Below are 23,863 nucleotides of genomic sequence, written 5' to 3' on the forward strand. Positions count from 1 at the left end.
CTTTTATTATCTTTCTGGCTGTCCCTCTACTCTACTCTACTCGCTATTTAACCTAGTTACTGTCCCTTCCCCCATTTCCACTCATTGTTAACATCTCTTAAAGGACAGGTGTAGCTTCTGCTATTCCAGAATGAACTTTCTTGGTAAATACAACTTCTCATTCTCAGCATGGCAGATGGAGCAAGCCACCATAGTTGAGATTTATGCAAGCTTCCAACATAGGATGGGATTTCAATTACTGCTTAACCACTGTCTGAAACAGTTCTCCCAAAAGAAGCCGATGCCAAATCTGTATAGTTGGGTACCACCTTGTAATGCTTAACGAAAGTTGCCAGTCCACTTCAACTGGTTGCCTCACATACATCTCTTAAAGACATTGAAACAGCGTAAGTCATGCTAGTTGCCAGACTTTTGGGTGAGGCCATATATTTCTTGATCTAGGTCTACCTTCAAAAATTCATACATGCTCCTGCACCAAAGTTGCAAATTTGAGTAGTGCCAAATCTTAATGCCTTTGATTCCATGTAATTTATGTTGTGCTTCTTGTCTGCTGTGTCCCATTGAGAGCTGTTTGCACTGAGCATCCCAACTGGTTAAGCTCACATCCTTTGTTATCCATATTAGATCCCAAATTACAAAAAGTACTCCTTTGTCTAGAATTATTTTTGTCCAGTAATCACCATTTCAATTCTTTCCTCAAATGGAATAGCATCCTCACTACATAATGCTGCTTTCTCCCAATCGCTTAATGGTGTGAGATCAAGTAAACATCTTGTATGAAATCTCCCTCAAGGAACTAAATGTACTGTTGATGTCAACAGCCCTATTATTTTGGATAATAACTTTAAATGTTGTTTTTGAAGATATGATAAATAAATAAAATATCATGTTTCTTCCTCTCATTTTTTTTTCAATTTCAACTACCTTCATTTTCCCTTCCATATTTTTTCCTTTTCTCTTTGCATTTTTATTCCTTTTCACTGTAAAACTCTGAATTTACCGGAGAAGGGTTCTTGAAGGTCAGGTTGGCAGGGCAGGAAAATAAAAACTGACAGAGAAAGGGGGAGTTTCAACAGATCCAATGAAAAAAAGAACTTGCCTGGTTGAGTTGGCATGTGGGATAAACCCAATTATCATCCCAAGAATGCTAGCTGCAAAAGGGGACAAGGCTGCTGAACACAGGATGTCTGTAAGCCCTACAGGGTGTCAAGGATGTTTCTCAGCCCTAATAGATGGAGCCAGCGTTGTCAAAGATAACTCTGTAGTTATGTGGCCAGCATGACTAAATGACAAGGTGCATGGAACGCTGTTAACTTCTCACCGAAGTGGTACCTATTTATCTACTTGAGTTTCAAACTTTTAAAAACTAGCTCATAACTAGGCCACTCAGGACAAGACAGTACACATCAGTGTAACTCCCTCACATAATGACTGCTCCTTTTCTGTGCCATGTTAGTCTGCAAAATCAGTAGGCACAGGAACCTTGTAGCACCTTTGACGCTAACTGAAAAAAAGAAGCTGATAACATAGCATTATTTGTAAGCTGCCTAAGGTCCCTTTCTGGGAGAAAAGCAGCATAACATAAATAAACAAATAGGTTTTTTTTGTAAACTTGGGCTTACTTCCTCAGATGTGAGGAAGTAGGCTAAAGTCTATGAAAACTCATGCAACCAGCTTCTTTCCTTTGGTCTCAAAGATGCTATGAGATCCTTTTGCATACTTCTTCCTTTGATGTTCAACATCAACTGGAATAAGCTGAAAGCAACACCACTCCAGCTGTTTTTGTACACCAGGGTGGGGACTTTGTGGAAGGAGTCAAGGGAGAGTACAGTCCCAATCCAAATAGTCCAGCAAGAGAATGTGTTGAACCTGTCAACATTATAGTGTATGACTGCTTTGCATACCTACACATAAGGCTGAAACTGGAGAAAAGTAGTCCAAGTTCAGTTATTTCAAAATGCACATCAGGATGTTTTAACTGTAATTTCCAAGGAACATATTAGAAGTAGCCACATAATGCCATAGGCAAAAATCAAACAATATCTGTGAGAGAGATGCCTTTACTGGCTAGCTAAAATGCACAAATACAAGCTACTGAAGTGCCACTGGCTTGTCAAACAAAAGTTTAAAAAAACATATAGGAGGAAAAAAGATGACCGGGTTGAGTCACAGGCCTACATTTTATATAGATGTTGTCTCTGCTGTAGTTCAGTTTGTTTCAAAGTATCTCAATGCAGTTTGAGGCCACACATCTCATATGGGGACTGAGACAAAGGACAATGAAAATTAAACTCCATTTGCATCTTCCTCTTTTTAAAAGGATTTTTTGCCCAACAAAAAAGCTGATAGAGCTTCAAAAGACTGCATAATGTATGTTTGTGCATTTGGGCTGGCCAATAAAGGTATCACTCTGTTGAAGTTAAGACTTACTTGAAGACTCAACAAGTCTGAGACTTCTCTAAAGTTAACAAGGGAGGCTAATACATTTTTCTGTAGGTTATACATTTTTGTATAGCTGTGCCTGTGGGATATAGATAGGAAGGAGAATGTGCAGTGCTACACTCAAACTGACCAGTATAATATGAAAGGTAAAATATGGTGCCTGCTAATAAAGTAACAAATTGCATTTGTTTCAAAGTAGCTATACCCATTTTATTTCAGGATTTCCCACTAGTACAGCAGTATATTTACTCTATAGACAAAAAAAATCTACTTTGTTATCTTACTTTCGTAATTAACTTACAATTAAAGGGGCCAATATGATCAGAGGCAGGTACAGACCCTCGCAATCTCTGAAAGATTCTGCTTCCCTGGGCACTATCCACGAATTTCCACATTTGGTGAATGTCACACCAGAAGCAGAGTTCTGTGCAAAATTAATACTAATACCGAAGTACTAGTGCATACATTGCTGAGGCCTTAAAAACTGACCCTTCCTGCTATATTTCCCCAAAAAATTAAGAACTGAGAATTACTAATTGTAAGAGTAAGCAACCTGCTTGATTAAAAGATGGAAAGCATTTTTATTAATCAGGAACAGCATATTCATTGAATATCATAAATATATCCATATCAAGACAGTTTAAAGCAAGAACTGTTATCTGACTAACAGGGATACTAAAATGACTGTTTTCAGCCTTTTTCCCACTGAAGTCTATTTATCCATTCTGATGCAGATAGCAAGATCTAATTCTGTAAAGACCTGGTGAGTGTTACATTTTGATTAAAAGCTAGCTTCTACATTGTTGACAGCAGATCATTAGCTGGGATTTCCAGATGAGACATGTTTGATAAAGGCAACTGCTTGAATTTGGCTTTCAACGTCTTCCCACTCTCAAAAGAATACATTCTGCACATTCACTATTATGCCAAGCCCAGGCAATAAAAATTGTTGACCATTACCTATTTAAAAAACCACACCCTTTTTAGAAGTCACAATGAGAAGAATTACACCTGCGTGGGCATATGGTTTGTACGGTGTATAGGATGTACCACTGACAACTAAGGGCCAAAACAGACTGCAGAAATAATATGTCTTGAGACCACTTTAACTGCCCTGGCTCAATGCTAGGGAATTCTAGGAACAGTAGTTTTGTGAGGCATTGAGTCTTCTCTGTTAAGAGAGCTCTGGTGCAACAACCGACTACAGTTCCCAAAATTCCCTAATACTGAGCCAGGTCAGTTAAAGTGGTCTCAAAATGAATTATTTCTGCAGTCTGTTTTGGTCCTAAGTATACTACTTTTTCTAAAATTCTTTAAAAATCATTAACAAAAAATGCCATTGTTTTCAGCTATAGGCAAGGAAATCGCTCAAAAACAATTTTAGCCCAAGGTTAAAATTAACAGGCCTCCGCACACTGCACATTCTTTTTACTTGAAATTAAGTTATTAATAGACCAAAGACTAGTTCTAAACTAAAATCTCCTCTCTCAGCTTCAAAGACAGGGTTTTGATTTGTCTGTTATTTTTCTATCTCCCAGGGAGGAAAAGCCTAAGCGCTATTTTACTGCTCTATAAGAGCCAAGTAAAATCACCATCTGCTATTATCTTAAGGGTACCTTGCTTCAGTTACAAAATTGTGCCTGTAGTGGCTAAAGAGCAACCTCTTTGACAAGCACACTTGACTTTTGAAGCTAACAGTGGAACTTGGACACAGGTACAAACTATTAAAGAACCAGACAGACAAGCAGCTTCCTGGAACACCCCCCTTGCACATGAAAATAACTAACTTCAGGCAGCCTGAAGCACCAAATTAAGTAAATCATGTTTAAGCTTGATGCAGAGAGGGTACTGACAGCCACAATTATTTTAAGTCAACAACCTTGCACGGTATTCAGGTACAACACTAATGTAGCTGTTTGTAACTTGCTTTTAACATGCACTTGAAATATTAACAGAAGCAAATAGCATTACAGCAAAAGTTAGAAATACACATTTTATTTCATGTGCCCATAAAAAGACCCAGTTTTCAGATCACAAGTTGTTATTACATATAAGAAATTGTGCACTAGTCTACTGGAGCAGCCTTTACAGATATTACTAGAAGATCCAGATCCTTGCTGCATTAGTCCTAGAAAAGGGGTTTGATCAACTAAATGCTTACATTTTTCAATAACAACAAAGAAATCCCTTAGAATAACGTAAACAAAACTCTTCCAAACATGTTGTCATTCTAATCCAATCTTTCAGGACTCACACTCCTTCGAGGGCTTCCTGATGGTGAACGACTAAAAATAAAAGAGGGGAGAACCACATCACTAGAAGCAACCCATCATTAAATTAGTAGAAAGCATTGAAGAAATTAAATGGGTTAGTCTTCTTACTAGGCAATCCATGCTACCTGCACTTAGCTATAGTCATTAGTAATTTTGATCCTAGCAACTAATTATTTGGATGCTGCTTTTAAAAAGACTGTTAATTTGAAGTGAAGCAATGACTACAATGTTAAAAATACTGAAGTAAACTCACATTTGCATGCACCCCATTCCCACATAAAAATAGCACCAAGCTCTCTTGAGGTATACAAGATGCATACTTACCCTGAGTTAATGGAGAATGGATATAAATGGCTCATATCAAAACTGAAAAAGCAAGACTAAAGATTAAATCAAGTAAAAATGCTTTTAAACACATTTACTCATCTGAGTAACTAAAATGAGACATTTAATCTGTTAATTCTGTCCAGCTAGATGTTCAATGTCTAGTGACTGTTCTGCAGCACAGCAGTTTGCCCAAAAATTTGCAGGTTTCAGCCATCATAATTCAAGTCTTCAGTTTAATTTTGAGCCATTTACATTTATTGTCCATTAACGTAACAAGATCAATGTGCTCAATTGATGTATAGGAAGGAAATGTATCCTTTCAGAATATGGGATTCACTTAAAACCTATCATTCGATACAGACTTCTAAGTGATTATATTTCAACGTTTGAGACAGTGGGTAGCAAGTATTCCCCAACCTCTCCCAAAATTCCAAGATGTGCTTTTATCTCTTTCAATCCCCTTTCCCTTATTTTTTTTTAAAACTTCATTCAATACAGCTCTGTAGTTAAAACATTAAATTATTACTGTTTTACAATTCTCTATGCAATGTAATGTGTCCTGCAGAGTTTCAGCTCACCTTCTCTTTAGAGATGCTGATCTTGATTTGGAACGGCTATAAAAAACAACAAATAAGTTGCGTTAGTGTAAAGAACAGTTATCCATTATCATACTGTATATACTTGACTATAAGTGGACCTTATGTATAAGTCAAGGGCAGGCCTTGGAGCCAAAATTATGGATTTTGCCATGACTCATGGATAAGTTGAGGAAAAACGTGGAGGCTCCTTCAGTGTGTGCATGTGGCAAGAGGGACTCTGAGGCTTTTTGCTTCAGCGTTAATTTCAGTGCAACTCTGTTTAACAGCAACTAATCACCCAGGAGTCTTTCTGCTTGGCTCAAGAGAGAAAGTCAATTTTTGGACATATACCAACACAATAAAGCTTTGCAGGACAGTTTTTAATAGGAGTAACAAGCACTTTGTTATCCCCCACTTCCATGTGGATCTACTCTGTTAACATTAGATTTAGCTATTTTGACTAGGTCTACACAAGTGGAACTATAAACATGTAAGTATAAATTAAAGATTACCTGCTTCTGGGTCGTGAAATGGATCTGGACCTAGACCTTGATCTGGATCGAGACCTAGATTTAAAAGAAGGTATTCAATTCCATGATGTGTTCAATCACTAAAGCAGATCAGATGAAGAACTGCCTGGGTGTTTCATATATTTATTAGGTAGAATGCTAACATTAATATACTAAATAAGGTTGTAGAAAGCTGTCACACTAATATTTATATTCTGGGAAAGGTTCCAACTGAGCACCAATACAAGTAATACCAAAAGCATTAAACTGAATCTATAGATTAAATATAGGACCTAATCACACTGTTGTCATAAACAGTACCAAAAAACAAAACAAAAAACCCTACTTTAATTTTGGGGCAAAACAGACCAGCTCCTCAAACATGGTAAAAATGCCTCCCATGCCCTCTAAAATGGCATGGGGGGGGGGGGACATACTACTTTTGTTAGGAGTATGGCAAGGTACAGCCAGTCAAGGTTCCCTGGAAGGCTTATGAGCCCCTTAGACCCCAGCAGTTGCCCACCTGTTCTAGTCTTCCTACCAGAGCACCTTTTGATTCCATAGTCATATAAATGCATCGGCCAATTACCTTGATCTCTTTAAAGAACCCGAACGAGATCTGCGTGGCGAGATAGACCTGGATCTACGCGGAGAAAGCGATCTAGATCTGCGAGCAGAGATAGACCTGGATCTGAAAAGATGGTTTGCAGTTATACAATTAGGCTAATTTCTGTCAATCTAGAGAAAAATTCCCTACTGATTCAAGTGCTCACCTCCTGCCACGACTTCGGCTGCGTGAGCGAGAGTATCTCCTTCCTCTGGACCTTGAATGAGAACGAGACCGTGACCTAGTTTTAGGTTAGAGAAGACAAGTATTAGACCACAAGTGCAAAAGGTAACATGTGAACCTTTGCTGAAGCCAAAACATGAGATATCTAAAAATTAGTGTCTGTCACTTGAAAAAAAAAATCAGGGCCTATTTGTCTTCAGTATTTTTACTACCTAAAAAAATGTTAAAACTGCATTAACATTTTAGAATTACATCATAATATAAAACACTGTAATGTGTATTTAAAATAAACCTTGCAAGTTTGCAGGTCGACCCTCTTTGGCCCAAGGTCTAGCAGATCTAGACGATCTAGAAGTATCTATAGCCGATCGCTGCATCTAGGTGTTCTCTTCAATCTAACGACGATCAAACTGACAGCCAAATGAGCCAGGTGAGGCTTGATTGACGCAAGAAGATTTTTCTAGGTGGGAATGTGGTCAATCTGGTGTTCCTCTTTTTAAACCGGAGGGGGGCCCCAAATTGAAAGCCAAATTTACTGTTACGGCGATCACCGTCTCAAATTTTCTGCCCTTTAAAGAATAAGGTGAAGCTAGGTGTAGATGGCTCGAGGGGATCTGGCCTCTTATGCTGATCACCTCAAGGTCTAGGAGGATCTTAATTGTCGGATTTGCAAGGCGCCTCAGCATGAAATCTTAAGGCTCGTGACATTCTGAATCAAGGCGACTGACTCAAACGAAGAAACCTGAAAGGTTTTGACCAGGTTGATTATTAACATATTAACATTTTAATACAATAAATAAACAATTGTTAACATACCCATATAATTACAACATTTACATTCATTTCCTTCTTTGCTTACAAAAACTAAGACTAAACTGCTATCAAACTTGCTTCTATCTACACATACCTGCTTCTCCGCCGACGGCTATAGCGATGACAATCATAAGCATAATGACCTTTCTCGCCACATTCATAACACCTATCATTAGGATCAAATGGCCGCCGTGCTGGAGGTCTATCATAGCGAGATCGGCGAGGCATACCAGTTGACAACTCCACTCTAACCCTGGAGCCACAGATCACCCTACAATTGAAAATCATTGCACTTAATATATTGAATAATTAACAGTAAAAATACATGCATTTTGTATTGAACTAGCATTTGTACACACTTTCCATCTAGGCCACGAACTGCATCTTCAGCATCTCTCGGGTCTTCAAACTCAACAAACGCAAATCCTGGAGGGTTTCGTGCAATCCACACTGTTCGTAACGGCCCATAGTAGCTAAAGGCTCTCTCAAGCTCTCCTTTGCCAGCACCTGTTCCTAAATTCCCAACATACACTTTGGTTTCTGCAAAAAGAAAAAATGAGTTGCAATTAGGAAAGAATTATCCCTGTGAAGCTATAAGGTCAGATCAGATAATGCAACAGATTCTCCACTAGGAACATTAAAAAGGTCGCTGTGGTGGGAATTTTAAACTTGTCAAGAACGCCCACTACTTTAACTGACACAATTACTTCCCTGAGGCCCCCCTTCAATGCATTTTGACTATCTGAACCAAATGGAAATTAACCGTGTCCAGAACATGTCTGATTTTCCTCTACCTGAGTGCAGCAATGAGTTACATCAATTTATTTTGTTTATTTATTTCAAGGGTTTATATCTCATCTTTCTCCCAGAATGGGATTTAATTAACTGAATGACAATCCACTTGAAAAAAAAACCACTTTCTACGTCCTTAACCCCCCAAAGGATGGGAAAGAAGTTTGCCTAAAAATATCACAAAACAAAATCCTCTTCCTCCACAGAACACTCCCTCCACATGCCCAAAATCAAGCCCCCCCAAAATGGCTCCTGCTTGGTTGACACACTGCACTGCAATACCTCTGGGGCTCCACATCCACAACCCCCCCCCCCCTTTAATCAGGAAGGCTGCACATGCGCTGCAGAAATAATGCAGTGAGGCCCCACTTTGACTGCCATGGCTCCATCCTGTGGGACCCTGGGTTTTGTAACTTGTGGCACCAGAACTCTCTGACAGAGGCTGCATTCGCTCTGCACTGATCATCGGATTTGAGACTGCTTTAACTGCCATGACTCCATGTTATGGAATTCTGGGAATTGTAGAAAACCTCTGTTACCACAACAGAATCGAGGCGGCTAATAATAATAAGACACCCATAAAACAGTTATCATCATTACAGTATAAAATAATAAAATACAATTAAATATTAAACGGTTGTTAAAACAAGGCAGAGGCAGAGCTGGACAGTAGTGGATGCTTGATAGATTTAATAGAAAACTGACTAATGTTAATCTGGGAAGGCCGGCCGGAAGAGAGACGTTTGCTTCCTTCCAAGAAGGTCGCTAAAATGAGTCCCCAGATTGTTGGGGGCAATTAGCTTATGGCTGTAAACTGCTTGGAGTGGCATGAAGCAGTATACCCCTCCCTCCGTATCTGCAGCACTGATAGTTGTGTACCTGATTAATATACTCTCTAGGAATCTCTAGGTCCTCCAGTGCAACTCTATGGTCAACTAACTACAAGTTGCACTGAAAGACCTAGCTGTATGGCCAGGGTCTGTGGGATGTTGGCCAGAGAGTGGCCCTGGAAGATCCAGAGAGGTGTCCTCGACTCAAGTAGAAAACATGGTGTTTTTGTTCCTTGTGGTTTCCCCATATTCAGGGGGGGTCCTGGGCCCCTAACCCTAGCGAATACGGAGGGACAAGAGCATCTTGGGGCTCTGGGGTGATATCCATATCAGTCAGGGAATAGTCACACACGCATCCTTCCCTATTTGTGGATGCGATTATTGACTGGGTTGATTGATGTGTTCTCTCCGGGAATCCCTCGGTGCCCAGAGCAACTCTATGGTCAACTTTAACCAAAGGCCGCCCTGGAGGGCCTGGGGATGGATGCCTACGAAGAACACTCCTCCGGCGCCATTCTGTGGCCGATGCCCGGCTGATGCTGGCCACAGAGTGGCCCTGGAGGGCCTAGAGATGCCCAGAGGTGTGCTCTTATCCCGGGGGCGCTACTGATATTCCTGCGGGGAGGATGCGGGCGGAACTACGAAAGCGCGTCAAAAGGGCCCAAGCGGAAGGGAGGCCGCTCTCGAGCGCAGTTCCTCCGTCCGTCCCTTCGGTTCCTTCTCGCCTCTCCCCCAAACCCTGCCCTTAAAGGCGGCGGCGGCGGCGGCGGCAAAGGCGCCCATCTGGAGAGGAGGCGCTGCCGCCATCTTTGGCGCCGCCTCCATTTTACCCTCGCGGCGGCGGCGTCATCGGAGGGAAGAGAAGGAGGAGGAGGAGGAGGGAGAACGGCGCGTGGGAGCCTTCGGGGAAAGGGCTTCGCTCAAACCACGGCGAGGCCTACTCTAGTCTCAATCGGGGCCCAGAGGCGTAAGCCGTGATAACGGACCTCGCTCGCCAGGCCTTCGCTCTCAGCGTGGGCAAAATGGCGGCTGTGGCCTGGCGCTCAACCCGGACTCGGAACCGGCGGAGGACGGAAGGAAGGCGGCCCAAGCGGCGCTGGTTTCCCCTCTCCTCCGCTCCTTCCCCGCCTCGCCGGCCACTCGCTCCCTCCCTCCCTCCCTCCCTCCCTCTCTCACTCACCGCCTCCGTATCGGCCGTAGCGCGACATCTTCTCCTCTCCGAGGGAACTAGCCAACCGTCTGCCGCGCGCATGCGGGGTTCCGGGGCCTTATATAGGTTTCCGCCGTTGCCGCGCATGCGCGTCGCGAACCCTCGGCCCCGCGCGAGCTCGGCGGGAAAAGCCCGCGGTTTCCGTCTCCATAGCAACGGCTGGGAGGAGGGAGCCGGCGGCGGCGGCGGCCATTTTGGGGCTTGATACTGTTATTGTTATTATTGATATCGTTATTATTTCGTTGAGTGCGTCGTCTTGGCTGGAGCGTTGCTGAGGTAAAGAAGGGCGCTCTGCTTCCGCCTTTTTGGGGAAACGTTCGGGTAAAGCCCACTTTGCAGGAATAATAACCCACTTTGAGACCGCTTTAGCTGCCCTGGCTCCATGCTGGGGGATTCTGGGAACTGTAGTCCTGCGAGACATTTAGCCTCCGGCGTCTGTCAGAGAGAGAGAGAGAGCTCTGTGCCACAATCACACTGCAGTTCAGTTCCCAGGGTTCTCTGGCACTGAGCCAGGGCAGCTAACGCGGGCTCAAAGTGGGTGATTATCCCTGGAACCTCAATGAGGGCTATTGAAGGCGCAGAGACATCCCTCTGAGGATGGAAGGCGCCTTTCTCTCCCGGTCAGAACAACGAGGCCTTCGGCATGGAAAGCAACCAGGAGCCACGAGTCCCTGGATCGCAGCCGTATTATACGGAGCACTCGCTCGGGTCCCCACCGGATCAAGCCCCATGAAGATGGCATCCCTTACAGAACATGGAAGAGAGAGAGAGAGAGAGAGAGAGATTGATTAAAAAATCCCATGGATTTAGAAGAAAGCACTAATAAATTGGGATCTGAGATTCATGGCTGAGGTCGCATTGCTTCAGTCTTCAGCCCAAATACAACCGGCTGGAGGCAGACTGAAACAGTGACAAATCGCGGCAGAGTTGCCTCTTACATATGTCTCTGTGTGTTTATGTATGTATTATATATATGTGTGTGTGCATGTGTGTGTGTGTGTGTGTATATATATATATATATAATGTTGTGGGTTGGTTTTTTTGCTAGTTCCTTTTGCTTCTGTGCAAGGTCCCACTGGGCAATGAAACCCAATGGGTGAAGCCCTTGGGCAAGAAGTCACACTCTCTCAGCCTCAGGGGAAGGCTATGGCAAACCTCCTCTGAACAAACCTTGCCACGACGAAAACAACATGGCAAGGTTGCCTTAGGATCGCCATAAGTCAGAAACTACTGGTACTTGGGGGCACACAACACACACGCAGACACAAGCCCATTGCTCTGACATGGCTGAGAACACCTTTGCTGACAACTTCTGCTTTGCTTTACTCATTGCCTTCAGGAAACAGGAAACATGGCCGATTGGCGGAGGAAGAGTCCTTTGGAGTGGCTGAATTATGTGAACAAGGAAGTCAGAGTGCTATCTGCTGAGAAACACCAGCATAAAGGATGGGTTTTGACAGTAGACCCAGTCTCTGCCAAGTAAGTAGGAGTTCAGCCTCGGTTCAATTAGCATAATTATTAATATTCTTTTATATTTTCAAGACAGCTTACAAATTTTCTTAAAACAGTACAAGTTAAAAACAATACAAAGCATGAAGATATAAATACAGCATTTAAAAAACAACAACACTATCTCATGTCAAAGTTTAAAAAACAACAACCAGTGTCTCCTATCTTGAGAAGGAGAAAGGTGAATTTTAATTTACTTTCAAAACCAGGGGATAGAACAAGGATGGGAAATCCTGTTCAGTGGTCCTTCACATTCACTGGAGTTAGGGGTGAAGGACGCCTGTGAATGTGGAAAAACCACAGATAAAAGAAAAACACTATTCTTTTTACCTGAGAGAACAGCTCTATAGGAATCTCCAGCTTCTCCGCTCAACTCTGTGGCCAACATCTACCAGAGGCTGCCCATAGAATCATGCTGGAGGATGATTCTAGGATTTCCAGCACATCTGTATGGTCAGTTTCTGGCAGAGTTGTGCCGGGGACGACCCAGAGATTCCCACAGAGAATGTATTAGTCAAATCCACAAATAATCAAACCCACAAAAATGAAAGCTTCAGATATGGAGGGCCAGCTGTAATTAGTTATGGTAAATATTTTGTCCACTAGTATAAGTGAATAGGTATGATTAAGTAATGGCTACCAATACAAGGTTTAGCAGCAACATGAGAGTATCATTAAAAGCTCTAAATGTTTTTCATAGCATTGTCAAAGGCACAGGACAGACTGCCCAAAAAGGGTGGCCTGCTGGCGCCTATTTTTCTGCAGGCGGGAAGCCTCAGCCGCCAAACAGCACTTCCCGCCAGAGGAAAAAGAACCCGCAAAAAGCGGGTTCTTTTGAAGCTGCGGCGGCAGAACAAGTGCGCCACTGGCACACTCGTTACATAAGTGCTGCGCAGCACTTACGTAACAATGGCAGCACCCATGTAAACAGGGCGCCACCATTGTTACACCCTCGTCACATGCGAGGTTTGCAGGGCGTGTGGGCGCTCTGCCCCCCAGGCAACTCTCACACGTGACAAGGGCACTGCAAAGGGAGGTATGTACCGGGCCCAAGTTGAGGCTTTAATGAATGCTTTGTCCCATGTGCAGGAGGGACACCCTTTTTTTTTTCATTGCAAGTGTGTAGAGACAGGCCACAGTTTCTTACTGAACAGTGGGGTAAACTCATGAAACTCAATGTACATGCCCATTGGCATTTTCCCTAATGTAATTCTGTAGGTCATCTCTTTCTTTTTATACAGGACATGTATAAAGATGTGAGGGGTGATGCTGGATGTAGTTGTGATTCCAAGAGAACTGTTTTATTTACATCAGTGTTACCGCTCTATGAGTTTTGTGTGTAGACTTTGGTTATACTGAGATTTGGTATTTACCGTGAAAGGAGGAAACTTTTATGAATTAAGGATTATCCTACTGTACTACAGTCAGCACTCCACATTTGCAGCTTTATTTGTGGCTTTGATTAATATGTCTTCTCTAGGAATCTCTAGGTCTTCCAGTGCAACTGTGCTGGAAATTGACCGTAGAGTTGCCCTGGAGGACTTGGAGATTACTAGAGAAAGCACTTCTCTGTTATCACATATGGATTTTAATAAATTTTGGAGTGTGTGTGGAGTTCCTTCATGATCCCAAACTGACCTCCAGGCTGGCAGCCATAATCCTAAAAGCAGTGGGTCAGGTAGGCAGATGAGTCATACTCACAAGACCCCTGAAAAGCAACACTTTGGAAAATCCCCACAGAAAGGTTTGGGAGTTGCTATAGGGAAAACCATCACTTCTAAGAATAAAGGTCGCACACTTGATGAGCCAGTGATTAACTTTAACTCATCTACCATCTCCCCCTGATTGTTGTCAGACAACTTTGCCTCAACAAGACAATACAAAGCCTTTGTTTACAATGGCCAAGCAACCAAACACCTTTTGTTCTCACCATCAAACACCTTTGCCAGAAGCAAGATTTTGCCTGTTCACTGGGCTGGGCCAGTCTGCATTTCAGGGGGGAAGCTCTGTCCCCTTGAACCCTGGCCTGGCTCCTGACTCCTGGTTCCTGCCCAGTCATTCTATGGCTGAGCCTCATGCCACCCCCATCATATTCCATTTGGACTCCTGAAGAAGCCTACTGGAGTAAGTATAGCCCTAGTACTGCCTTGAACTATTCCCTATTTCCACTCTTGATTTCCTGAGCCTTGTATGAGTGAGTGTGTGTTAGTGAACTGTGTGCATTTTCCCCCTTATAAATAAATTGGATATTAATTTTAGAAGTCTGTCTTAGCTCTATTTATTGGAATTCCCTGGTCTCTTGGTAGACACAATGGGAGACGATTCTGCAGGGTCGTCGTAGCAGGCCCCCCCTTGCAATACTGAGCTAATATTAAAATTCCCCTAATCGGACCCTTGGCTACATCTCTAGGCATTTGTAGGTCCTCCACTAAGATTCTGTGGTCAGTTTCTGGCAGATGTTGACCATAGAGTTGGACTGGAGGACCTAGAGATTTCTAGAGAAATGTTCTCTCAGGTAAAAGCAGTGTTGTTGTTGTTGTTTTGCAGTTTTTCCACTTTTATGGGAGTCCTGTGCCTCTGACCCCAGCGAATGTGGAGGACCAACTGTAGTGAGAATCACTCACCTGATCAGTATTGCTGAGCAAAAAATAACATGGGTGGTTAATCATTTTTCTCCAAACTCACCCCCCCCCCCATATTTATAAGGGAGTAATTCACTCTTTAGATTTAAGGGAAGCTATTCATAGGATTTGAGTTCCTTGGGCTAGGTAGGTTCAAAACACAGTGCAGAAATAAACCAGTTTGAGACCGCTTTAACTCCCCTGGCTCTGTAGTTTTGTAAGACATTTTGCGTTCTCTGTCAGAAAGCTCTGGTGCCACAACAAACTACAATTCCCAGGATTCCTTATCACTGAGCCAAGGCAGTTAAAGCAGTGCATTTATTATTTCTGCAGTGTATTTTGGACTATAGATGAAGGTGACTAAATCTAAATGCAACCAATTTAGTCATGGGGGCTTATTTCCAATACGTTAAAATATCCTTCTTTCTTAAATATTTGTATTTAAAGCTAGCATATTGCAGTATCTGAAGGCTGTGATATATGAAGAGATCCTGTGAAAAATAAGCCAGTCTTTGATGTTTTTGCAGTGCCGCAGGTTGTGTATTTCATTGCCATGTTGCTGCTGTACCTTCACATGTTTTGTTCTAAGTACTTACAAGGGCTTGTTTGGTTAGATGAGGGTAATATAAAGTACAGATATTTGATAGTCTATAGCACATATTTATGTATCTCTTGAGGTTCATCAAAGTGTGTGTGAATCTGTTTTCACAGCATTCTTTTAGCAAATTTCCTTGAGAATGGAAAAACATGTATTTCAGCCATTTTGGGTCATGCAGTGCAAGATGTTGAAATAGTGGCTGAAGCAGATGATGAGATGAAAGGGAAGCTTGCACACCTTTTCATGCCTGAAAAAAGCCAAACCTATAATCAAGAAGAGTTGGATCAAAAGAAAAACAGTTTGAAAAGTTGGCTGGTGAAAAAACCATATCCCTGTAGAAGAACAAGGAGAATCACAATCATCATTGTGTGTTGCAGGAGTTTTAACTATTAACCCACCGTATGGACCAGAAGACTGCAATGGTTCCAATGAGATAATTTTGTCTAGAGTTCAACAGTTGATAGAAAGTTACCTTGCACTTCCACAATGATGGTTATACTTGTAAAATCTATGTACTACTTGCAATTTTTTCCCCTTACACTAGGTCTAAATATATACCGGTATTTTCATAAGGAAGTAAGCATTCAAGTTGTCTTTTTTTTCTTTTGGATTCTGGGAAAGTTCATATGAAAACATCCAGAAGAAAATTACAGAGATACACCTAGCACCTCAGGCATTGGAGCCTGGTTACTACCAAAGTATTAAGGATCTTTCTGAAGCATATAACATAATACAGAAGCAAAAGAACTGAAATATCCGAGCAAGCATGCTGTTTTCATTTTAAATATCTATAAATATTGAAACTATCACAAGGACTATGCTCCCCCTTCCAGGTTTTTATATTAATTGGAAAGAATTACATTTCAGGGTTAAACAATTTCAAGGTTAGGCAACTGTCCATGGTCCAAAACACGCTGCAGAAATAATTCAGTTTGAGACCACTTTAACCACCCTGGCTCAGTGCTAGGGAATTCTGGGAACTGTATTTTTTGTGAGACATTTAGCCTTCTGTATCGGAGCACTCTCAAAGTGGATTATTTCTGCAGTGTGTTTTGGATGTCAAACCCTTCCCACTCCCCAAAAACCCCATGTTGGCAGCATCCCAACTGAAATGTTTCCAAGGTGCTGGAGATTGGGGCACCAGGAAATGTTGCTAAGAACATCCAGAACAGGTAGCTGGAGAAAACCATCTAGGTCCTGCTACAATTGCTTGTCTCAAGGTGCTCCAAGACTAGGAGAGCACCACAGATGTAATTTCCTAATACTGTGATCTCCAGCACCCTGGAACCACTTTGGCTGAAGCACTGCCAAGGTGCAAAGATAGGTTGGGTGGGGGAGGGGGTCACAACCAGGCATTCACAACTGTTAATATACATGTCCAGCAGTTATGATACTGTAAGTCCAGTTTATGATCTCATAACTGCTGCCAGTCTTTGCAGGATGTTGTACCACAGGGGGTTGCGGCAGTCTAGTATTACCATATACTGTGCATCTGCGTCATATGCAGGCGCAATATACAAGGCTTTCAGCATACGCTGAAAGCCATGCCAGAAGGAGTAATGGCGCTCGAGCATACGCAGAATTTCCCTTACATGGGGGTCCAGAACAGATTCCCTGTGTAAGGGAAGGGACCACTGTATACTTGTGTATACGTTGACCTGATGTATAAGTTGAGGGTATATTTGGGGGCCAAAATTATGGATTTTGATATAACCCATGGATAAGGGAAGGGTAAAACTTAGAGGAATGTAACATAGGACGTAAAAGACAAAGCAAAGGAAAATAGTGCCAAAAATGCTATTTTCTGATCCAGGCATTCAAAAAGGACAGAAGCAGTGCCACAGCAAAGAGCAGTGGGGGCTGGTGTTTCTTTTAGGTTCTCCTGGGATGGACTAAGTTCTTGCCTTTCACTACTACTCAGAGAAGGGAATGGTTTCTATTTTGGTAAGAGTACTGTACTTAAATTGGCCTGTGGATTAGTCAACCCAGGTTTTTTGGGTTGGTTTTTTTTGACTAAGATTTCTAGACTTACACATTTTGTGCTGGTTTATGACCATAATAAAAATGAACCAAACTGAACTAGACTTATACATAGGTAGCAATAGCACTTTACATTTCTATGCAGCTTTACAGTGAACAAAGCACTCTAAACGGTTTACAGTGTGTTTGCCAATTGCCCCCAACAAGCTGGGTATTCATTTTACTGATCTACAAACGGATGGAAGGCTGAGTCAACCTGGAGCCTTGCAGGTTCGAACTCACAACATTGTGGCTGCAGTACTGGCATTTAACCACTGCACCACCAGGGCTCCTGGTGAGGAATATACATGAGTATATTCAGTATATACAGGAGTATACAAAAGTATATAAAGTAATTAACACCATGAAGCCAATATATGTGTAAATAAATCTCCAGCTGAAGCCCTTTTTTTTAACCCATTACAGGACATTAGTGAAAATCTAGACAGACCTCAGTATTGGAAATTCCACCATGCTGCACATTCATGGAGCTAGCTGCATAAGATGGTTACCAAATGAAAGTATGAGGGTGACGTGTCAAGAAATGAGCCACATCTAAATCAGTTGTAAGGTGCTAGTGCTCAGCTACCAAGGCAAGCTTTTAAAATTTTCTTTCACAGGAATTTCATTCTATTATACTTACTAAGGAACAATACTACAAATCTTAACAGTTCAGATGACCATGAAATGTTGGTCTAGATTAAAAAAAGACTTGAAAACAAGAATTTAACTTCCTTTCTCTTTATTTCAGCTGAAATTTCCACCTACCTTTTTTTGTACATCTTTTCTTGTTATATCACACTTTAGTGTGGGGTGATGTGATTTAAGCAGAAACTGAAAGTTGTGTGTACCAGCTTGTAAGCAATCTAGGCTAAAACTAGATTCCTTACTGTGGGCATCCCATAATTTAACTATACACTATTAGAGCTAGAAGCAAGCAACTTATTGACCTATATGCCTGGGATAACATTAATTTGGGCTTAGGGTTCACCGAGTAATACTGAAGTACTGTACATTCATTAATTTCTTGTAAAAATATTCAAATGAAAAAAGGATTGAAAACTTAATGGACAGATCACTTTATTAAGAAATGTTACTGGTCACTATACCAGTGAACTCCCAAGGTGAAATATTTATTTGATGTAATTTGTTACTAACGTTGCTTGGATTGACATAGCAATTATGCATTCCGCTCCCACTCCAAAACATTGGTCTACTTTTTTAAAATTAAAAAATCCTTAAGTACAGCACGCTGGGAATGTCTGTCAAACTACTGTCAATATCCATAAGGAATTCCCTTAATTCCCTTTTTGGCAGGCCTCTACTATGCAAGTGGATTGTGCTTCTTGTTTATAAAAAGGTATCATTCAGATCAGCTCCACAAGGTATAATGAACTGTATTAAAATACACATTGCTCATAACTTTCAATCACTTGCTCTACTCTATGTACGATCTTGTAGACTCAGTAACCAGCAGTGCTCCAACATGGATGTGATAAGTGTTATCTTCAGTCTCATTTTGGCAAATATTGCTCCACTTATGGAAACAGAGTACCATTTCCTCAGGCAAGCTGAATGTAGTTTAGAGCAGGGGGGAAGAAAGATCTTCCATGAACTCACTCTTTCGGAAGGACAATATGTACAATTCCTATTTGCTTTAATAAGATATAATTGGAGCCCAGATTGCACACATACATTTCAATTTATATACAGCTAAAGACATTAATCCATGAAGAGTATCCAATTCATATTTGAATTTGGCAGCCTACACTGATAGATTACATGAGGACAGAATTAGGTTCACTGAAGCAAAGCAATCTGTTTTAGGATTTAAAAAAATGCACAGATACTTGCTGTGTAAACACTGTGCCTTGCCGTCTTGAGGAGGCCAAGACTAAACTGATACACCAGTTTTTCTGTCAGAGAAAGTTCATTCTTTACTGGACTGAAATAGTGAGAAAAATGTACAAAGACAGTTAAAAATAATTTTTTTGCATCTCAATTGGAGTTTTCTTCAAAGTAAAAATCCTCATCCATAATACACAGAATGGTAATTATTGAAAGAAATAATTTTCATTAAATTTCTGTCTCCTCTGTATAGATGCATCCATTTCTATCTGATTCTAAAAGCACTTATTTCCATTAGAGCTTTTCCACCTGAAATGGTTTTAAAACTGTCCTTTTAATTGGCTTTAGGCTTTAATTCAAAGCCCTAAGAATTACTAGTCCTAGACTGACAAGCATCAGTGTTGTTTCAGTCACAGTTTCTGTTCTTCTGCTGAGGTCCCTTTTAAAGCAAATCAGTACTGTGATGTTATTGTGTTGTCACAAGTTTAACAATCATGCTAATAATACGAGATCCTCGGGGGCATGTACACAGATCCATGCTGGGGTTCTTGACTTTATCCTGGAGTAGCTGGTCAAGTTCACAGCGAAGTTCTTTCACTAGTTCTGCCACCTGGAAAACACAAATACATACACATTCAAAATAAGAATGTAGATAGCATGGGCTTTACAAGACTTAGAACAAAGGCTGGGGATTCACTTTCAGTGCAATGGCTGAACTGAAATAGAAATAAATTCCTGGGGCCCACATTAGAGTTGTGGGTGGGACCAGATGCAAAAACCTGAAAACAAACATACCAACACACTTTAGCTGAAGCACTTACTGCCAGTAACTAACCATAGGAGAGATATGTCACTTTTTGAATGAGAAGAACCTGTAACCAAAACTGGGAAATCACCAAATTATGTCATGGGGAAAGGAGTGTGGTCATCCTAGTAACCCCAGAGGACTAGATTTGGACCCCAGGGCTTGATGTTTCCTACTCAAATATGAATTCCTATAGATGTATACATCTATACAGAAGAAACAAAAGTTTAATGAAAATTATTTACATAAGCCATTCCTACAAATAATTCCTACTCAAGAAGCACATTTGGTTTGTGTGGCTTACAGATTCTAATAGTAAGACACAAATTCAAAGTTTCAAGCCACTCTGGTTGATAGTCCCAGTCCAAAAAACCTGAGAAGATCTGTATACAGAGCTGTCTTTTGCCTTAAACACAGGAACTCTCTTACTAGAACAGAGAACAGTGAAGATGTGACAGAACCTAGAGAACAATCTCAAGAGGATGGATGAGGATGAGTAGGAGAACAATCCCTATAAAGAGATGATTGAGATCAAAGCTGTGGACAAGTAGGGGAAATTCAAGAGGGATTATCAGTAAATGTATGAGGAGGTCCTGTGTTCTTTTCCTTAAAGGAACAGCAAGCTGGAGAGGAATCAGGCAACTCCCCATCCAAAAGTGGTTGTCAGTTGTACCTCAACTGCCAAGTTAGAGTTGCCAGGTTGGATACACGACAGGGCTCTTAAAATGTTAACCCTGAAGAGATTGAGAAACAGAATGAGGTACCATAAAACTCTATCAATCCAGGAGAAGGTATCTGTCTTCCTTTATCTTTCAAACACAACCATTCCCTTCCAACATCACTTACTTCTCTGGTGGAGAGTAAGGGATGGAGATAGAGAAGTACCAAGCCAGCACCTCTGCATTCCCCCCATCCACAATTGGGGAGGCAAAAGCCACATTGGGAAGGAACAGTTGCATCTGAAAGTCTTATTTTGAAAGGTAAGGAAAATAGGTACCTTTGTCCACCTGACTGAGTGTTACTATACATTATCTTGCTTCTCAATCTGTTCAGTTTTACCTAATCTGGCAACTGTACTACAAATTCAAAGGGGTTTGCAAGCATTGTTGGCTTTGCAGGTCTGGAATGTTATCAGCCTACAACAGGTCCTGGATCTGCATCAATATTAGAAAAGGATAATGTGGTGTATATGATCAAGACCAATTCTAGATTTCACAAGAATGGTGGATCCACCATCACAACCATGGATAATTGCTTGGCTGGTTTAGATAAGGAATTCTTGGAGGAAGAAGGAAGAGTATGTTTTTCTTCTTCCTTTTGTTCTTCTCACTCCTGTTTCCACTGACTGTTTCAGAGTGTCAGCACTTGGAAACAAATGCCTTACTCAAATCACATGGCTTAGCTTTTTTTCTGCAGCCGCAGAGACTGAGGCCAGAACAGAGATGGTGTCCGGTTCTCGAACGGAGGCTGAACTTGTAGCCAGGACTGAACTGGGGTCTGCCTGGAGCAAGCAGACTTGACAGATGGTGGCCTGCAGCTGACTAGCCCTCATGCTGTCCAAGAATTTAAAGGCCTGCTTCAAAGCAAAAGCTCACAAATGGGCTATGCAAGTTTCAAAGGGATGGCATGGTAAAAGCCTGGCAATGATGGCACTGACCCATGATTTGGGTCTTGCCCAAGCAAAGAAAACACTGAAAATGTTCATCTGTGACCAAGATTTTAGACCCACCCTGATCGTATTTCTAGCACTGTGGCCATAAAAATGACCTGATGTGCCAAGTAAAATATAAGACAATGAAGAAATGATAAGATAAAGAGACATATTTTTGTTGATAGCAAGCAAAAGACTGGTGTAAAGTAGAAGAAACTGAAAACCATGGCACTGGAACACTGAAGAAACTAGAAAAAGAAGGACTGATAGATGTTCCAAATCTAGCTGCAATACTGTGAAAAAGGAACCCAGGAGAAAGGTAGGAACCATGGTTGGACATGTGCATTGGAGTGGTAAGAGCCCCTGCCCAAATGCATTGTACAGCTCTAAAAAGGCCCACTGCACAGGTCCACTACACAAGTGCAGGATTACCCATTTGTGTGTGCCACACAGACCAAAAGAAAGAACAATTTTCCCATCATAAGCACCAGTTATACTATGTTAAACAGCTAAAATCCATACCTGGTATGAAGTTGCAACAAAACGAATCCACCCATCATCTAGGGAAACAACAAATGCACCCTTTTGGAGCTGCACATTCACATGACCTCCTCCAAACAAGATCAATGGATACACTGACACCATGCTGCAGTCACGAATAAACACCCGGCTGGTTTTTTATCATCTCATGATATACCAAGTAGGGGCTATCAAAGTGCCTGGTCTGAAACAATGAATCCAACATAATAATTACTGTAATTATCATTTTTATTAATGTTATTTATACTCCACCTTCACCCGCAAAAAACTGGGAGACCAGGCAGTTTACAAATTAAAATAAGTACAATATCAAACATACAACAGATCAACATTAAAACAGAACTAAAGTTTTATCAGCATTTAAAAACTTATAGGATACACATGAATTATAAACAATGCAGTTAAAAACACTATAATTAAAACAATGCAGCATCCTCTTAAAAATATTTCCCTTAAAATCCATCATTCCAAAAAGCCCATCAGAATGAAAAAGTATTTCCCTGCCAACAGAATGAAACCAAAGAGAGGACCATTCTAGCTTCTCTAAGAAGGGATTCCAGAGCCTAGGGACAGGTAATGAGAAGGCCCTGTCTTATGTTGCTTCAGAATTAACAGAACAAACAAAAAACCACACACAAAAAAGTGCTTGGGTCTTTTGTATACCGCTCTATATAATATAAATACAATGCAAAATATTGCTTGGTTAACACTGAGTTCTGTGCCAGCATATAATAATAATAATATAAAACAATAATAAAATTTTATTTGTATCCCACCCCTCTGAGAACAATCGAGGCGGCTAACAAAGTTAAAAATACAGCACATATAAAATCCCTGGTGCCCTCCCCGCCTTAAAAAAGTATTAAATCCAATGCAGAATTTAAATACAAACAAACAAAACATACAAGTTAAAAACTGACCAGAAGGTCAACAACATCACTCAGCAAACCATCAATGGGAGCGGCAGTATCTTATTCCCAGACGTTTTTCTGAGGCCGGGTTCTCTATTCTGGGTAGGCCTGCCGGAAGAGATCCGTCTTAACAGCCTTTTTAAAGCTGTCTAAGGATGTAAGTAGACGGATCTCATCCGGCAGGCCATTCCACAGTCTGGGGGCGACGATGGAAAATGCCCTCTGGGAGGTAGTCGAAAGCCTAGATTTTTGTGGCTGAAGTAGGCCTCTCCCAGAGGAGCAGAGTGCGCGGGAGGATTGTAGGGGAGAAGGCGGTCCCGCAGATAGTTTGGACTCAAGCCATTTAGGGCTTTAAAGGTGATAACCAGCACCTTATACTGGGACCGGAAGCTAATGGGCAGCCAGTGGAGGGACTTTAGAACCGGGGTAATATGGTCCCTCCTGGATGTTCCAGAAATTACTCTGGCTGCCATATTCTGTACTAGTTGCAGTTTCCGGACCAAGCATGAGGGTAGCCCCATGTAGAGCGCATTACAGAAGTCTAGACATGAGGTTACCAGCACGTGCACAACAGTCTCAAGATCCCTTACTTCCAGAAAAGGACACAACTGGTGCATCAGCCGAAGCTGATAACAGGCGCTCCTGACTGTCACATTTACCTAGAATCATAGAATCATAGAGTTGGAAGAGACCGCACGGGCCATCCAGTCCAACCCCCTGCCATGCAGGAAATCCAAATCAAAGCATCCCCAGCAGATGGCTATCTAGCCTCTGCTTAAAGACCTCCACGGAAGGAG

General features: G+C 41.7%; 3 protein-coding genes across 4 annotated transcripts in view; 1 reads left to right on the plus strand and 2 right to left on the minus strand.

The window, feature by feature from the left end:
* Positions 1-2,999: 2,999 nt before the first annotated feature.
* SRSF7 (serine and arginine rich splicing factor 7) lies at positions 3,000-10,647 on the minus strand. 2 transcript variants are annotated; one of them, XM_042447201.1, is made up of 9 exons: positions 10,535-10,647; positions 8,092-8,272; positions 7,827-8,003; positions 6,903-6,977; positions 6,719-6,820; positions 6,133-6,186; positions 5,621-5,656; positions 5,040-5,081; positions 3,000-4,727 (listed from the first exon to the last, which is right to left on the minus strand). In XM_042447201.1, the coding sequence occupies exons 1-9, from the start codon at positions 10,560-10,562 to the stop codon at positions 4,673-4,675; spliced, it is 750 nt and encodes a 249-aa protein (XP_042303135.1). In that variant the 5' UTR covers positions 10,563-10,647; the 3' UTR covers positions 3,000-4,672. The 2 variants fall into 2 exon arrangements, with proteins under 2 accessions (XP_042303135.1, XP_042303144.1); XM_042447210.1 differs by lacking the exon at positions 5,040-5,081.
* Positions 10,648-10,947: 300 nt separating this feature from the next.
* Positions 10,948-15,868, plus strand: GEMIN6 (gem nuclear organelle associated protein 6). The gene is given in 4 exon segments (XM_042447322.1): positions 10,948-11,522; positions 11,904-12,043; positions 15,406-15,610; positions 15,612-15,868. Coding segments are annotated over 4 exon segments (534 nt in total). The 5' UTR covers positions 10,948-11,504; the 3' UTR covers positions 15,783-15,868.
* Positions 15,869-18,951: 3,083 nt separating this feature from the next.
* The window catches only part of DHX57 (DExH-box helicase 57), a 56,349-nt gene continuing 51,437 nt past the window's right edge, over positions 18,952-23,863 (minus strand). Inside the window, 3 exon segments of the mRNA XM_042447086.1 lie at positions 18,952-19,769; positions 22,138-22,293; positions 22,295-22,339. Of these exon segments, the coding sequence (XP_042303020.1) occupies positions 19,626-19,769; positions 22,138-22,293; positions 22,295-22,339 (345 nt within the window). The 3' untranslated portion in view covers positions 18,952-19,625.

The sequence above is a fragment of the Sceloporus undulatus genome, chromosome 1, assembly GCF_019175285.1.
Source record: "Sceloporus undulatus isolate JIND9_A2432 ecotype Alabama chromosome 1, SceUnd_v1.1, whole genome shotgun sequence".
Lineage (NCBI taxonomy): Eukaryota > Metazoa > Chordata > Lepidosauria > Squamata > Phrynosomatidae > Sceloporus > Sceloporus undulatus.

What these genes read in the sequence shown, in the direction of transcription:
- SRSF7 (XM_042447201.1), bottom strand. Translation starts at nt 10,562, where the DNA reads ATGTCGCGCTACGGCCGATACGGAGGCG. An exon ending in CTACGGCCGATACGGAGGCG is followed by an intron (nt 8,273 to 10,534) that starts GTGAGTGAGAGA and finishes TTCTTTTTGCAG; the next exon opens with AAACCAAAGTGTATGTTGGG. An exon ending in CCATTCTCCATTAACTCAGG is followed by an intron (nt 4,728 to 5,039) that starts GTAAGTATGCAT and finishes TTTTATTTTTAG; the next exon opens with TCGTTCACCATCAGGAAGCC.